Consider the following 18,353-nt stretch of genomic DNA (forward strand, 5'->3'; position numbering starts at 1 on the left):
CCGACAAAGCAAATGCTCACTCCTAAAGAGAAGGGGGGAGAGAGGAGCCGAAGAAGAGAGATGTGGAGAAGAAGGAGGGAGAAGGAGAAAGAGAAGAGGGAGATGTCATAATACATGGAGCCCACTTAACTAACATTTAGTCCAGTTTAATTACGAGAGTGAGATTGCCTCAAATTTAATTGTTTAAAACTTAAAATGTATATTATATAAGTTGAGAGTTGAAATCATCCATGTACTTATAGCTCAGGATTTAAGCCATTTAACCTTTAATTTGTTAACTTTCAAGTTATCTTATGTTCAATTTTTTTTTCCCCGGCTTACTTCAATTGGAAATCATTTCTGGACAAAACAAATCAAGGGATAGTTCTTTTAAAAAATATTTTAAATATTAATTACATAAACCAATAGATTAAAAAATATAAATTAAAAATTAATAAGGTATATTAAAAATTATATTAAAAAGAAAATCAAAAGCAAACCCTCGGGCGGTTTCGGGACGAAAGAAATTAAAACCTTCGACTTAGCTGGCCATTTTTCCCGCAGTAAGCAGGCTGCGAACAAACTGGTTTTGATTCCCGCTTCGGTTTAGGCGGTAAAATCTGCAAGCTTATTCGTTTTGTTGCAAACCAAGCACCAATCAATAGCTGTAGGCGATGCTAGTAATATTTGGGGGGTTTTGTCAGTTGGGTCATCGACCAACCACTGATACAGTAGAGAAACTCGAAAAGGTGACGGGTTATTGATTGGGGTTTGGCAAGCAGCAATGCCAGTTGATTCGTCAATTATAAAGCCTATAAATAAGGCGGTTGTTCATAGAATCTGTGCCGGGCAAGTGATCCTCGACCTCTCATCTGCAGTCAAGGAATTAGTCGAAAACAGCTTGGATGCTGGCGCGACTAGCATTGAAATTGCTTTGAAAGATTATGGCAAAGAATGGTTCCAGGTCATCGATAATGGGTGTGGTATCTGTCCCAATAATTTTAAGGTATTCTATCACGCTAACTGAGGTGTTTTGGCTTGATTTTAAGTTCGTTTGAGTTTGAGAGAACGCTCGCATGTGCATGTAGTAAGGGGGATGCCACCGAAACCAGAAATCTAGTAAGACAAGCATAATTAGCGGTTGAGCTCATTGCTGTGTTTGATTAAGCTGCACCTGTACATTCCCATCATATATTTAAGTTTTAGAATGTTTTGCTGGAACTGTTAGTGGGTCGGCATGGCCGAACTGGTTCCGAAGAGGGTTATAAGCAGTGTTGCTCCACTGTCTACTTTGTCTTCCGTCTTAATGGAGTTTGTTTAGAATTCTTCTTTCTTCTCTATCCTTTCTCAATTTTCTTTCTATTTACTCTTCTATTTCTTATCAGTGGTATTTAGGTCGTGGTTATTACGGTTCTGCATGTGTCCTTGATAGTCATAGAAGATCGTTTGTGAGCAGTCATAGATTAATGAATCGCAAAAGTTGTTACTTCCTTTTTCTATGCTCTGGTTGAAAACAACCCCTTCTATGATGGACTGATCTACATGACCAGCCTGAGGGGCACTAGCTACAACAGTCCTATTTCCCTAGGATTTGGTGTTGGTTCCAAGAACCACTAAAGACATCTATACCTCAGAAATGAACATGAGAACTTTACTATGTAGAAATGGCACGAGGGATAGATGTCCTTAATGGATAGGGACTTATATAGAGTTAGGGTATTTCGACTGTATAGGCATCTGTTGCAAATGTTGATCAGAGAATCTCAGGCTTGCAAGGTTTGGTACTATGTCTGTCATTGTAGGTTCTGGAAATGGTGACTTTTATGAATAATCATGAAGGGTATGATAAGGAATGCATTTGACTTGGGGGTGCATGGGACGGGCAAGTTTTGGCCTAACTTGATGTCTGACTTGTTTTTTCTTCTGGGCTATCAATATTGAAGCCCAGTGTTTGGCCCTGGTATGGTCTAGTGTCTTGACCAGATCTGGCTAGTACCATGGTATGAACATATGTTGGGATCAATATACTGCTTTTCCAGGATTGCGTAGCATTTTGTGAGAAAGTGTCCAGAGATTGGGACCCAAGTCTCACCTCTTAAGCATTCAGCATGATGTAGGATAAAAAGGGTTGCACCCTTTTCAAGCTGTGCGGAATGTGGGTAAAGGCCTATTGGATGACTTACCTTATTGTTTATTGTGAATTCTTGTTACTTGCTTGAAAAGGTTGGGATGGCTCCAAGAATCTTGTCGTTGATTGTTTGCCTTGATCACTGAACAAAGAGGAAAGTCCCAAGTTTTGACATGGAATGTATTTACAGGTTGATTTGAATTTGTTATCTGTTAAAATCAGTGTCAATGGTGAACGGATGCTCTGTTTGGATTTTAGCAAATCGGTGCCATTTATTGCTAGACGCCAAATGATTCAAATCAGAATTTTGATTCCACTCTGACAGCTGTTGGGGGAAGGGGGAGGGAGAGAGTACAAATATGGTCCTATTATCTGCTACTAGTGGGGTGTTTGAGTAGCAAGTAGCAGATGATAGGACCATATTTGCTACTTACTTCTCAATCTAGCAAGAGGGTTATAAGTAGAGTTTTCTTTCTTTATTTTCTCTTCTAGTTATTGTCATTTCCCTCTCTAAAAGTTTCACAATGATCAATTTCTCAATTTACATTATTGTTGCTAAGCATGACTTTCTCAGCTTGACATATGTATAGCTCAGAAGTTTAAGGGGCATTGTTTGGGTGTTTGGGTGAAAAGTAATTGAGATAATAGATAATTGACCACAGGAAGCTTTCTCTTAATCAAGAAATCAGAAAATATGCTTCACATGCTGATTCAGTTTAGGTACTTTACAGTCGTACATTTTATAACAGTTCATTATTGCTTGTACATTATTGCAGGTTCTTGCACTTAAGCATCACACCTCAAAATTATCAGATTTTCCTGATCTTCAGTCTCTAACCACATTTGGCTTTAGAGGGGAGGCATTGAGTTCCCTTTGTACTTTAGGGAGTTTGACAGTTGAAACAAGAACAAAGAATGAGCCCATTGCTACGCACTTGACTTTTGACCATTCAGGTCTATTAGTAGCTGAGAGGAAAACTGCACGTCAAATTGGCACCACTGTCACTGTTAAAAAAATATTTTCCAATCTACCTGTCCGAAGTAAAGAATTTGGTCGTAACATACGCAAGGAGTACGGAAAGTTAGTTTCACTGTTGAATGTGAGTATCCTTTCCATGGCAAGGTTAGGTGAATTTGTACTCTCTGATTCTTTCATTCAATGCAATTTCTTTTTAGTAGAAAATGTTAAAAAAAAGAAAAACACATGCACACGCCAGAACTCTCTTTAAATACCCATCTTACTTCCCAAAAAAATTGTTCTGGTATGCCAATTTATTTATGAATACTGAAATAGTTCGGAGAAAAAACGATTATTTTGATCTTATAGTGAGGATCATTATGCATTTCTTAACAATTTACCTGGTTTTTATCACGCGCACACCAACCTTTATTGGATCTTTTCCTTGTACATTGGTGCAAGTAATCAAAGTCCCATGCTCTCTTCAAACTGATGTTTGGGAGTGCTGGTAACGGTATTACTGGGATATTTATTGTTGACCTTTTATGCATGGATGCATCACAAAAACTTCACTTCAGTAATTTAGAGCGTACTGGCCCTTTGCCTTTGTTGTAGAGTAGTATTGCTATTACATCCCTTCTGCTTTATATAGATCCTCCCCCTGCCCCCCTCCCAAAAAAAATTATATTCTTTCTTCTTAATCATATCTTTATTTGTTAATTGATCCTTTTCTACCATCAATTCTTCAGGCATATGCCCTTATTGCCAAAGGTGTTCGTTTTATCTGCACTAACACAACTGGGAAAAATGCAAGGTCTGTGGTACTTAAGACCCAGGGAAGTGGTTCTCTTAAAGATAACATTGTAACAGTCTTTGGCATGAACACTTTAAGCTGCTTAGAGCCTGTGACATTGTGCATATCTGATAGTTGCAAGGTTGAAGGTTTTCTTTCCAAGCCTGGACAGGGGAGTGGACGCCATTTAGGAGATAGGCAATATTTTTTTGTTAATGGTAGACCAGTAGATATGCCTAAAGTCAGCAAACTTGTAAATGAAGTGTATAAAGGTGCAAATTCACGGCAATATCCTATTGCGATTTTGGATTTTACAGTTCCTTCTAGAGAATATGATGTGAATGTGACTCCTGATAAGAGGAAGATATTTTTTTCTGAAGAAAGTTGCCTATTGCATGCCCTGAGAGAGGGATTTCAGCAAATTTACTCTCCTACTAGTGCTCGTTATTCTGTTAATGAACCTGAACAGCCTGCTGTGGGAGAAGACTGCGTTGAGTTGTGTTCTTCTCATTGCAAGTCTCTTATCATGGATGGCATTACCTCTCAAGAGGAGCTTAATACTGAATGCAATAATGCTAGTGTTCCTCAGGAGGAGTGGAAAGAGAAGGATGATAACAATTCCTACATTGTTTCTGAACCTGTTCCTGATGACCGATGCTTTCATGTTGAAGAACGGCTTGACATTGAGAATAATAGAAGCGCATTGGGAAAGGATTTAACACTTAGAGCCCATGGAACATTAAAGGCCGATATAAGTAGAAGACAGACAATGCACTCTAATGGCTCAATGCCTGATCAAGCTGCTTTTGTGTTCAAAAAAGTTGACAATGGGGTTACTTCAAATAAAAGTTCATATAATAATTCAAGTCATGTTCAGTCAACTCTTAACAAATTTGTTACCATAAATAAAAGAAAGCATGATAACATCAGCACAACCTTATCTGAAGTGCCTGTCCTCAGAAATCAATCTCATCATTGTCGACCAAAAACTGTGAGTTCTGAAACACATGATTTGATTATAAGACCGTCACTCCATCATGACGGTACCCACAGAAGTGAGCATTTAATTTCCTCTCTTGGCAATTCAAGTGTCAGAGAACCTGAAATGGTATGTGGGTTTATAAGCAAATGTTCCTCAAATTTATTTGAATTGCTATCAATAAATGCCCCCATTTTCTGTTCTGGAACCATCCATTCATTAAATGCAGACTATGTGCTTGAGCCATGTTCTATGAGGACTCCAAAGATCTTAGGCTTCTCCATTAAGTTTTATGTCTTTTTTACATCAATGATCCCTGGTCTATTGTGGGCGTTCTTTTGGTTCCTTCAACAAGACTTGCATACCTTTTTTTTTTTTTTAATAATTTATTTGATAGTAGAGATCCTTCTAATAAGTCTCATTTTGCAATAGTATTAAGATGCTAAAACAAGGTTATGTCCTCCTTTCATCTGAACTGCTTTGCTCATTATTCCTTGATGCCTATATTGTTGGAGTAAATTGCTTGTATTTTGAGGCAAGTATTTGACCCTTGACTTTCTTTGGGATGGGTTTGTTCCTTTTTTTTTTTGGGGATAAGGATGGGGTTGCTTGTGGCTTCTCTTTGGTAGTTAACAAACGATTTAGTTTAAGGCTCCTTGGTGGACAAGTAGGCGGTTAGAGGGCTTTCTTCTATTGATGCTTTGCATTTGCAAGTTTTTTTTTTCTTTTTTTTTTTGGTTACTCGAATTTATATCTGAAAAGGAAAAACCTACTTGCTCTTGGTATAATTTTCACATTGAGTATGCTGATTTCAGGAGTTAGATCAAGTGAAAGAAGCATCTCTAGTTGATGCAGCATCAATTGCTCCATGTAGCACTGATTTGATCCATATCTCAGAGCATGTTTCAGTCTCAGACCGTCAATTTTGCTCATCTAATTCAAGGAAATCGTCTGATCAGAAGATATGCTCAAACTTGCAATTTTCTTTTCAAGACCTTCAGATAAAGAGAGAGAAGAAGCTTTTCATGTTGCAATCCAGTAATTATAGATGTCAAAAAGTGAATGTCAAAAGGTCTCTATTTAAGATACCCATTGTATGAAATTGAAAATATTATATACATGCTGTTTAATCAGTTGACCATTTTATGATTACTTTTAGGTGCTATTCTGCCGCAAACTTAAAGTTTTCAGAGCTGGAAATTGAAGAGCAGAAAGAAAGAGCTTTATATGCTGCAACAACTGAATTGGAAAGACTCTTTAAGAAGGAAGACTTCAGCAGAATGAAGGTTCCCCCCTCGCTTGATTTAAATTAGCATTTAAAATGCTAGTAAGTTATGGACTTTTTTTCCCCTTATTAAAAATCAATGCCTGAATTAGTAAGTCAACCACCATGGTTTCCTTTTTAAATTAAACATGCTCTACAATAAGTTGTTGATTACTCTGCTTTGAGCTTGTAGGTGATCGGGCAATTTAATCTTGGTTTTATCATTGGGAAATTGGATCAGGATTTATTTATTGTGGATCAGGTAATTTCTGATCCAGGCTTCTAAACTAGTAATATCTATAATTTTTACCTCCATTAATTTCAATGATTAATCAATAAAAATGTTTTATTTTCATCAAATTTGTTTTTTCAGTTTATTTTTGTATTGAAAAATAATTCTTAACGCACAATAATCTATTTTCAGCATGCTGCTGATGAGAAGTACAATTATGAACGCCTTTCACAATCAACCATCTTGAATCAGCAGCCTTTGCTTAGGTTTGGAGTTTATAACGTTTTTGACTTTCTAGTTGTACTTTGTTCTTCCCTTTTTTGTTGTTTTTGGAGAGGAGGGAGATTATGGCACTTGAAATTGCGATTGCTTGGTAAGATACTATGCTTCTTTTCATATCAAATACTGCATTCGCTTGTGTTAAAAGGTAAAGGAACTTGTTCAATTCAAAGTTACATTGTTTGCTCAGAGCAAAAACTTGATAGCTGAAGCACTTTAATTAAACCCTATATTGTATTATCTACACTGCACTGATGAAACATGGTTGAGTAATCTCATTCCCATATTTGTTCAACTTCTAGATTCATCCAAGGTTTGAAACTATTTTCAAATTATTAATGTAGGCCTCTAAGATTGGAGTTATCCCCTCAAGAAGAAATAGTTGTTTCAATGCAAATGGACATAATCAGGTATGAGTGGCACCCTGCTGGTGAAGTATTGGTGTGTGTGTGTGTGTGTGTGTGTGTGTGTGTGTCTTCAACTTATTTCAGGTTATTCTCAGAAAATAGATATCTATAGTGCTATTGTAATGTTAATCTTGAACCAAGCAAATTTTATTTTTGTCCAGCTTGCTGTGGTCATTACAGAAGTATTTCCCAATATGCTCTGATTTACTTTCTCATTTTCTTTCTGATCATGATATGAGAAAATAACCATATTAATATCTTAAACATATTCCTATTTCCCAGTGATAATACCTTTTTTAGAAGATACGAATTATGTAATGCTATATCAGAAAACATAGATAATACCAGTAGTTAATTTTCTCTTATCTACTGTGGTACACTCAACAGCACATATCAGTCTCTTGGATCGCTTGACAGCTGAGCTCAAACTGCAGTATGTTATGCTAAATCAATCCTATGATTTTCCTAGACAATTTTAAATGGTGTATGGCCAGATACTTTGCTGCTGCGAACTGCATAAGATGTAGAAATCTGGGATGAAATTATATTGGATTTATTCAATGCTTGATGTCATCAACCTGATACTTGGGTTAAGATGCAATGGTGATTATGTTCTTCTATCTTTTAATTTAAAGGAATGGACATCCTCATCTTTTGTCACTTGTATCTTTTTGTTTATTAGTTTCATTGTGATCAACTGTAGGCTGAGGCTATTGAAATTTGAAAATATCTATGCTTGGATACCTTCCTTTTACATTCCTTGTTTTCGGTCCCAAATCCAGCTTTCACCCATATACTGAGAACGTTGAGGTAGAGTGTCATTACAAGACCGGGCCGGCCTAAATAGCACTGCCTTTCAGGTTGCCAGGTTAGAGTGCCGAGAAGAGACTGTGTGTCTGTGGAAGCTTTGAGCTTTGGAGTTACCAAACTCTTTTCCCCACTGCCCCTGCTGATATTTTCCCGAACTATTCAAGTGGCCAATTCCTGGCTGCTAATGTCTCTTTAATTGTGGTTGTGACTACTATTGCTACAGTTACTGACAGATAGGGGTTCAATTTAAGACTGCATCCGAGTTCCTGCTTATGGATTACAATATTAATACTTGGTCTAATTTTCTCTCTTGTCTGCTACTTTCGTATATGCATTTTTAATTGATATTAAATTTAAATTTGTGAGAGCAAAACTTCTATGCTTTTGGTTTTTTTTTTTTTTTTACTTCGTCATAGTTGAGGTTTAATCTGGTTTGATGATGTTATTTTGCATTATTTCCATTTCCAGAAAGAATGGCTTTACGTTGGAAGAGGATCCAAATGCTCTGCCTGGATGCCGTTATAAATTAAAGGCTGTTCCCTTTAGTAGAAACATAGTCTTTGGAATTGATGGTAATTAGCTCTTTCTGCTGATTTTGGTTTTAAATTTACTTCAAGTGATTCTTTTGAGTTATATGATCAAGGTATGTCAAAAGGAAAACCTCCTTGTGCAAAAGATGCATAATTTTCTGTTTTTGATTATCCTGTTTTTTCTTTAATCCTTTTTTTTTTTTTTTTGGTTTGTGGACATGGCCCCAATTGGTGTTATCCTCAACTCCAATCAAGTTCAAGAATCGTGTGTACTTTACCTTAAAAAATCATTATGCACTTGCTAATAATCTTTAAATAGAATTTTTGTCCAGTTATTCGTTGGCACCAAAATATTTTTTCCCCTTTTCAAAAAACAGCCCAATGCCTGAGGTTTGTTCTTGAGATTAACAAGTATCTGGCATTTCTATGCATGCAACTATGCACGGTTGCTTATATCAGAACTTAACACCCATCTCCTATACTTGTACGGGAAATCAAAAATTTTTGACAACAGTTTGAAGTTTAAAAAAGCAACTTAATTATTAATTAATCAAAATAAATAGAAAAAGAAAAGCAGCCGTCACATCAACAGATGCGAAGTATTTATTTTACTTTTATACAATGTATATTGATGATATATTTGCTAATTGAATAGTGTGTTTTTAGTGATTATTGATTTGTGTTTCTTCCAACAGATGTTAAGGAACTGATTTCTACGTTGGCTGATGATCAAGGGGACTGCTCCATTACTGGTAGTTATAAGCTGGACACCTCAGATTCTATTTGCCCTCCAAGAGTTCGTGCAATGCTGGCATCGCGTGCATGTCGATCATCCATTATGATTGGAGATCCACTTGGAAGAAATGAAATGCAGAAGGTAGTAAGATGTGTTCCTGTAAGCTGTAATCATCACCCCAGCTTCTTCCCCCTCGCTAAAAAAGAAGGCACATCCATTAGAAGAAATTCAGGATAAGAATTAGTTTAGCTGATTATAAATCTGGAAATATTTTTAACCTTCAACTTCTTTTTTTCACTAATGAAAATCGGTCATTCTATGTTTCAGATTCTGGGGCATTTGGCTGAGCTGAAATCTCCATGGAATTGTCCCCATGGCAGGCCTACAATGCGTCATTTAGTGGACTTGACAACAATTTATAAGAGGTCAGAATTAAAGAATGTAGATTGATTCACAAGGGACTTGTACAACCGCTACTCTTATTTGCGGTTTAGAGAATTAACCTATTTTACATTGTCATCCTTCATCTTAACCATTGAACAAGTACTTTTGTACATAAAATTCGCTCTAATTTATTTGTAAGTTGCATGAAGGAGAATGTGAGTTACTTTAAATCAAGACCAATGAGTCCGAAGTTGCTTTAAATTCATGAATGGAATATGCCAAGAATATCAATCTGTGCGTTGCAGTGGATCCGGAGTTGCTGACTCGTGAAATCTCGTAAGCGTGGGACCTGCTAACATGACACATCACAATTACAAATAAAAAACATTTTAAAGAATTAATGCAAACAACGAATATGTCCTAAGAAAACCCATATCTATCAAATCATACCCTTGGTTATAAATCATTAACTTTCTATCGAAAATAATAGAATCATTGATAATTGATTTTTATGTCCAACCCTCAACAAATAATTAATGTGTCATTCTAAACGTGAACATGAATAGAACTTGCGAGTTGCATTCTGATTCTTTACATCCTCTTACAAACAGTACTTTACTAATTATACTAAAATTATAAGAAAAGGAATGTTAGACAGAATGTATCAAAAGTTGCATTAGACATTCAACTTTTTTTAATAAATTGCACTGAAGTATACTTGCCAAAAAATAAAATTGCATTGAAGTATAAAAAAAGGATTTGAGATATTTTGCCACTATATGTTATGAGAAATCAATATAACAATAATGCAGTTTATACACATATATGTTCAAAATTTTTCTTAATTCATTAATAATGCATTTTATTGATTAAATTTGGTGACATAGACGAAAAAATTATTTAATTTCGAAAACATTTGCATTTACCAACAATTATTAAAATTTTAAAAATTAAATTTATCTTATTTTATTACACACAAAAAATCAATAAAATAATCATACTTCCAACCGATCCTATTGGAAGATCAGGGAAGAGAAGACTGCTGCTCCCCCTCTCCCATCGGTCTAATTGTCTTTTGGGAAAATGACAATTAAGGCTTAAAATTATTAATTACCTTTAGAGATCCTAAACTATTAAAATTTTAATAATAAATCATGATCCTTACTTAAAATTAGAAACGTGAGTTTAACATTAAGAAAATATATTACTAAAATTACTATTATAGGTTAGAACTATTATTAATCTCATTTTGAAAAACCAAAATTCATACTTGGGAATTGAATTAACAAAAGACCCAACCCATAACAATAATTTCAGCAGTCCCAACTCATAACGATTAGAATTTTGGTTTTTTTAATTGTGATTAACAATAGTCCAAACTCATGATAGTAATTTTAGTAGTATTTTTTTCTTAATTTTTTAAGTGATTTACTTATATATTGACACGCATAAAATTTTACAAGTGATTGGCTTTATATCTAGAAGTGACTTTGGTAAATTTTTAAGTGACTAATGTATATTCATAAGTGTCTTTCAAAAGTTTCACATGTAAATTTTAGTTTTATGTGAAAAGACAACATATTCCCAAATATAGTTCCTATCTAGTTTTTCCAATTGAAATGAACAATAGTCATAACTTATAATAGTAATTTTAGTAGTATTTTTTTCTTAATTTTAAACTCATATGTTCTTAATTCCAAGTAAGGATCATGGTTCATTATTAAGATTTTAATAATTCAAAATTTTTAATTACAATTAATGATTTTATGGAGTCTTTAATTATCATTATCCCTTATCTAGCACGATTTTTATAGTTCTTTTTGTTATTAAAAATGAAAATAATTCTTTGGCAAAATAAAATGAAAAGCAAAAGTGTCAAAAACAAAATAAAGAAGGGTCACACTAGAAAAAAAGAAAGAAAGAAATCAATAACTCCATGGTTCCAAGAAAGAGACCAATAACAAGTTGGGTTAAAGCCAATTGTCTTTTGAATTTTTCTCCAAGGAGAACTACGCACCTTATATTAATGGATGAGGTAATTTTCTTTCAAAATTATTTTTTTTAATAAGTAAAAAACTCATTCCATTAATTATCGATTAACTTTACTGTTTTTTTACTGATGTTACATGTGTGTGAGTATTAATTTGTTTTCAAACTTTTTTTCTAGAGACGCTAAGCACTTTGAAGTTTTATTAAAATAAAATTTAATAAAAATTATTTAAATATTTAATTATTTAAATTTAAATATTGTTGTTTATAAATATTGATCCAAAAATTATAAATTATTTTTAAATATTAACATTTTAAACTAATTTTACAAAAAATTTTGATGACTTGTAAATTATGTGTAAAGATTTGTAAGTAAATATTATTATTTAGGAAAAATTATTCTTTTCGTCCTTCAACTTTAACTTACTTGTAACTCAATCCCTCAATTTTTAACTTACTTATAATTCAATCCATATTTTTTAAATTTTTTTAAAAATTATCCTTACCAAATAAGAGGATAAAAGAAATTCTCATATATTGCTCTAAAATATCCTTCCTCTTACTTTTTGATGTGAAAAAAGAGAACTAATAAAAGTTAAGAAATAGAGTTATAAGTGAGTTAAAAGTTGAAAGACTAACTTGTAGGCGAGTCATAATTGAAGGACTGAGTTATAAGTAAATTAAAAATTAAAAAATTAAAAGATTAATTTTTCCTAACATTTACAAATTAATTTTTGAGCTGCTAGGCGAGTTCGATTTTTACATTAAATATTTAGCTCCCTCAGGCGGAAGATAAGTACTCCTCAAAAAACTAATTGGGTGGTATGATCCAGACCCACTCAGGACACTAAAAAAATAAAGTGAACTTGAAACATCAGGCCTCCATAACGGTTTCTTTAAGAATATTTGTAAATAATAATGTTTATATTATTAAATTTTAATATATTTAATATTTTAACAACATTTCTTAAATTTTATTTAACAAAAATTCAATATGTCCAACACTTTTAGAAAAAGTGTTTAAGAGTAAATTAATATAAAATGATATAGTTAGAGTTTTATCAGTCAATATATGTGGTGGATCTCACTTACATGTCACGTCAACAAGAAAAAGTTAATGAGTGATTCACAAAAGGAGTTTTTTGCTCTTCGAAAAAATGATTCAAGAAAAACAATTACCCTACTTATTAATACAAAGTGCCCAACATTTCTTAAAAAAATTCAAAAGGTAAAAATGAACATTAACCCTGACAAGTAAAAACTAAAAGTATAATTTAATCATATTTAATTTAGGTCAAAAATCAAAATACATAAAACTCTCCCCAACTATAAGCCATGTGCATATAACTTCCCTCATTTTAACAAATTTAAAAATCACACCCTTAATCTTCAAAATTTGACCATCAACCCTCTGTAGCTAAAATTGGCCATTGAATTTAACAGAATGCATGCTACATCAGACTTTTTAAAATTGTTTGATAAGTGACATGTAATTTGTTGTATTTTATTAATTTTTGTTACTTAATTTTTTTAAAGGGCAATTTTGTGATTCTATTTTGTTCATAACAATCCCCAAACTCGTCTTATGGTCTTTCTCTGAATCTCTCGAGCCGTAAGTTTTCTCTATCTGTAATCTTTCATTCTACTTTCGATCATCTTTTTCACTTTGTGATTCTATTTCTTATCTTCTTTTTTCAAATCTGAAATTGTTTTCTGAATCATCTGATTGTCTTCTTCGTTGGAAAACATTAATTAGTGTCTTTTCTTAGCCAATAATTTCTTAGAATCATTCATGAAGGATGAGCTAATGTCAAAAACCAATCTTGATTATCTCTGACAACTCATAAAAATGTCGAGGTCCGACCGGCAACCACAGCCAAATGACTACTTTTTCTTTTGGCTTTTATATCGAATGTTTTCTGTAAAGGTATAATAAAAAAATAAATCTAAAATATCTTTATTATTATGAATATTATGAGTGGATGTCCATAACTCCTAATATTTAAGATTTTTCATCTCTCATAACCTTTCAATGAATGACTTAGGAGGAGTTTCTCAAAATTGATGACATATAATCTCTAAAAGTTACATATTATGCTATTATGTGGTTCTTTATTCATTTGTAATATTAGAATTAGGCTTTAATAGTTAAAAGCTTATAAATATAGGTCATGTACAAAACATGAGGACATCCAAGTGAATAAAATATACTTTTTTATTTTCTCTCTCAATTCTTCTTGTCTTGCTATTTTCTTTTCTTTCTCTCTTTCTCCTTATTTTCATAATACGTTATCAGCACGAATTGTCTCTAAAAATCAAGTATGAAATTTTAGCTAGATTAATGTGTTCTTATATAATATGATGTATATAATTATATTTTATATTATTGTTTTATTGACATTTATGGTTATGTTGTTTATATATTTGCTACATTATATTTATTGTTTTATTTTCTTATCCTTTCCTTTTCTTAGTTACAAAGTGATTTTGTATTCTTCTATTTTATTCATTGAAAAATAATCATGTGATTAATAATTTAATTTAATCAAGTCTCATTAATCAGTCATTTCTTTATTTTTATTATTTATTCTTCTATATTTTTATGAATATTGATATACTTATTTTTCTTTCTTTATGTTTATGTTGTTGGTGTCATCTTTATTATTACTATTATTTTAGTCCTGCATTAAATTAATACTATATATATACATATTGAATATTTTGTATTTTTTTATGTGTGTGTATTGATCAATTTATGTTATTAATATAATTTATTTTATTTGTTATTATCATATGAATTGTTTGCTTTATCTATCAATTTATCTACTTTATTGCATATCTTTATCTTTATTATGCTTTATTTATTTAGTACATTTGATTATTTATATTTGTGTTTTTTTATATTGTATCTTATTATGAATTATATTCTATAATTCATTCATGGTTAATTATCATTTTAGTGTGTGTGTGTGAAGGATTTTTTTACTATAATATTTATTTATTAATTTTTTCATAATTTTAATTTTTATTATTATTTTAATTTGAATCATGAAAAATATTATCAAACTTGAATTTATGGCTCTTAATATTATGGGAAAGAATTATTTGTCGTAGATGCTAGATGTTCAAATTCATCTATATGTCAAAGGTATAGAAAATGTAATTTTACCTAGAAATAAAGCAAGTAGTTAAGATAAGGGCAATGTAATGATATTACTTCGTCATCATCTTTGTGAAAGGTTAAAAGCTGAGTATCTAACAGTAAAAGATTCACTAAAATTGTGAATTAACATAAAAGAAAGATACAACCACTAGAAAACAGTAATTCTGCTTAAAGTTGATGTGAATGGATGCATTTGAGGTTGCAAGATGTTAAAATTGTAAGTGAATATAATTCAGTAGTTTTGAAAATAAGTTTTCAATTGAAATTATGTGGTAAAAAAATAAATGATGAGAACTTATTAAAGAAGCATTTTTAACTGTTTACACTTCAAATGTACTCCTGTGGCAGGAATATCGTGAAAAGGGTTTAAAAAGTATTATGAATTAATTTCATGTCTTCTTGTGATTGAACAAAATAATAAACTATTGATAAAAATTATGAAATCTGTCTCACTAGATCATCTCCATTCCCTGAAGCGAATGTGACTATATGTAGTAATTACCGTAGTTGTGGTAGGAACGTGCTAATTACCATTATCATACTGGTGGTAGTAGTAATTATAATCTTAATACCCACCAAAAGAAGAAAAATAATGAAGAGAAAAAAGGAGATAAGATCAATTCTTCAAAAGTTATTGAAAATCAATCCTATCAATGGGGTATGAAAGGGCATTGGTCATGTATCTGTCATATGCTCGATCATCTAGCAAAGCTTTATCAAGCCTCCATCAAAAGAAATTAAAAATGTGGAATCAAATTTTACTTTTTAAAATGATGATGTTGAAGCAAATTTTGCATATAAAAATGATGATATCAATGAGTTGGATGATATTAATGGCTTTGATGCTATGACATATTTGGAAGTGGTTGATTTCTTTGAAAATTAGAATTAGACAAGTTTGGTTGAAAAATAAATAAAATAATTTCAATTATGTTTCATTTTCTTTCTTGTCTTTTTGTAATAAAAGCATTATTATTTTGAATAAATTTTATTTTATTAAGTATTTATTTTAAATACATTTTCTTTCTTTTGTCAAAGGATATAGACATTCCCTTTCCTTTCATTGGACACAAGAATAAAGATATATATCTTGTTGATAGTGCTACAATGCACACCATGCTTAAAGATGATAAATATTTTACTTACTTAACAATAAGAGATGGAAGCGTCAATATCATATTAGGTAATACTAAATTAATTAATAGCTTCAAAAGAGTAATTATAATATTGTGCGAAGGAATAAAAATTATTATAGATGATACATTATATTCATCTAAGTCTTGAAGAAATTTATTAAGTTTTAAATATATCTATCAAAATGAGTATCATATTGAGATTATAAATGAAAAAGATGAACATCTGCATATTACAGACTTTAGATCTAGAAAGAAATGTGTCATAAAGTAATTTATCCACATTATCTTCTAGTTTATACTATACAACTATTAGTACAATTGAAATAAATGCAATAGTCAATAAGAAGATTACTAACTAAGACACCTTTGTCGTTTGGCATGATTGGTTAAGCCATCCCAGGTTAACTATGATGTGAAAAATTAATAAAAATTTACATGGACATCCATTGAAGAACTACAAAATCCTTCAATTTAAGAATTTTTTATGTGTTGCTTATTCTCAAGTAAAATTAATTAAAAAACTTTCAATTGTAAAAGTGGGAATTGAATTCCCTACTTTTCTTGAACATATCTAAGGGAATATATATTGACCTATCCATCTATCATGTGGACCATTCAAATATTTTATAGTTTTAATAGATGTATCTATAAGATGGTCACATGTGTGTTTGTTACTAACACATAATTTAGCATTTACTATATTACTTGCTCAAATAATTCAATTAAGAGCACAATTTTCAAATTATGCAATTAAGATAATTCATCTTGATAATATGAGTGAATTTTCATAGCAAATTTTTTATAATTTTTGCATATCAACTAAAATAACAATTGAAAAATTTGTTGCTCATGTCCACACTTAAAATGGTATAGCTTAATCATTCATTAAACGCCTTCAATTGATAGCTAGATTAATGCTCTTGAGAACAAAACTTCCTATTTTCATATGGGGATATGTGATTTTACATGCAGCAGTACTTGTGCACATCAGGCTAATAAATTATCATAAATTTTTCATGTTACCATTGGCTTTTAGTCAGGAACTAAATATTTTCCATATTAAAATTTTTGGATGTATAGTGTTTGTTCCTCTATTGCTCTACTACAACATACAAAGATGGGACCTAAAAAAAGGTTTGGAATATATGTTGGTTTTGAATCTCCCTCTATAATCAAGTATCTAGAACCATTAACTAAAGATTTATTCATGGCACATTTTGATGATTGTCATTTCAATGAAACAATTTTCCCAACATTAGAGAGAGAAAATAAGTAGCTGGATAAATAAATTACATGAAATGTATTATCTATCTCATCTAGATCTTTGTACAATGCAATGTGAACTTAAAGTTAAAAGAAAAATTCATCTATAAAATATTACAAATCAATTGCCAGATGCATTTGTTGATCTTAAAAGGATTATCAAATCTCATATTCTAATTGAAAATGTTCCTATTAGAATTGATGCCTCTGTAGGACAATTAGAAAGTGAAATTGAATCTAAGCCATGTTTGAAATGTGGTAGACCAATTGGTTTCAAAAATAAAAATCCTAAAAAGAAGAAAGAAACATAAGATAAAGATGGCATAGTATAAGAGGCTAGTACTCTAAAAAAAAATACAAAAACATAACTAATTAAAAGACCCCATAAGAGGTCTAAGTACCTAAAGATAATGAAGAGATCTCGATAAGTGATGTCACTATGAAAACAAATATGGAATCAAAAAAATATAGTTGTCGACAATATCTTTTCACAGAATGTTGTTGTAGAAATAATTAATCAAAATGAGGATCTAGAACCGAAATCGATTGAAAAATGTAGACATAGAAATGATAGGCCAAAATGGAATGATGCAATTCTAGCAAGGTTAAATTCACTTTCAAAATGTAAAGTTTTTGAATCTATAATCTGAATACCTAATGATGTGAAGCTAGTTGACTATAGATGGATATTTATGCGAAAATAAAATGAGAAAAATGAAATCACTAGATAAAAAGCATGACTAGTAGCACAATAATTTTTACAAAAACTTGGTATTGATTATGAAGAGACATATTCTATTATGATGGATGCAATCACTTTAAGATATCTAATTAGTTTGTCAGTACATAAAAAACTAGATATGTGCCTAATGGATGTTGTTGGCTTTTTAGACACATAAATTTATATAAAAATTCCCTAAGGATTCAAATTGCCAAAAACATGTAAAGATTTTGGAGAAAAATATGCAATTCATTTGCATAAATTTTTATATGAACTAAAATAATTTGGAAGAATGTGACATAACCCTTTCAGTGAATATTTCCTGAATGAAGGTTATAAAAATGATACAATCTCTTTACGAGTTTTTTTAAAGAGAAATGATCAGGGTTTGTTATAATTGCTATCTATGTGGATGATTTGAATATAATTAGAACTCTTGAAGAGCTCTAAAAAGGCAATTGACTGCTTAAAGAAATAATTTGAAATGAAAGATATTGGAAGAACGGAATTTTATTTTGGTTTACAAATCAAGTACTTAGAAAAGAGAATTTTTCTTCATCAATCAACTTACATTAAAAAAATATTGAAGTGATTTTATATGG

At 31.4% G+C, this 18,353-nt stretch overlaps 1 protein-coding gene across 1 annotated transcript; it reads left to right on the forward strand.

Annotated features, from left to right (window-relative positions):
• Nucleotides 1-488: 488 nt before the first annotated feature.
• Nucleotides 489-9,719, forward strand: LOC129306054 (DNA mismatch repair protein PMS1). Its single transcript, XM_054946373.1, has 11 exons — nucleotides 489-985; nucleotides 2,884-3,207; nucleotides 3,815-4,966; nucleotides 5,653-5,909; nucleotides 5,997-6,123; nucleotides 6,295-6,363; nucleotides 6,526-6,599; nucleotides 6,957-7,022; nucleotides 8,298-8,401; nucleotides 9,055-9,236; nucleotides 9,423-9,719. Exons 1-11 carry the CDS (start codon nucleotides 764-766, stop codon nucleotides 9,543-9,545), a joined length of 2,700 nt encoding a protein of 899 aa, XP_054802348.1. The 5' UTR covers nucleotides 489-763; the 3' UTR covers nucleotides 9,546-9,719.
• Nucleotides 9,720-18,353: the final 8,634 nt, after the last annotated feature.

This window comes from Prosopis cineraria, unplaced genomic scaffold (assembly GCF_029017545.1).
Source record: "Prosopis cineraria cultivar Desert tree isolate PC_DT_omini unplaced genomic scaffold, ASM2901754v1 PC3, whole genome shotgun sequence".
Lineage (NCBI taxonomy): Eukaryota > Viridiplantae > Streptophyta > Magnoliopsida > Fabales > Fabaceae > Prosopis > Prosopis cineraria.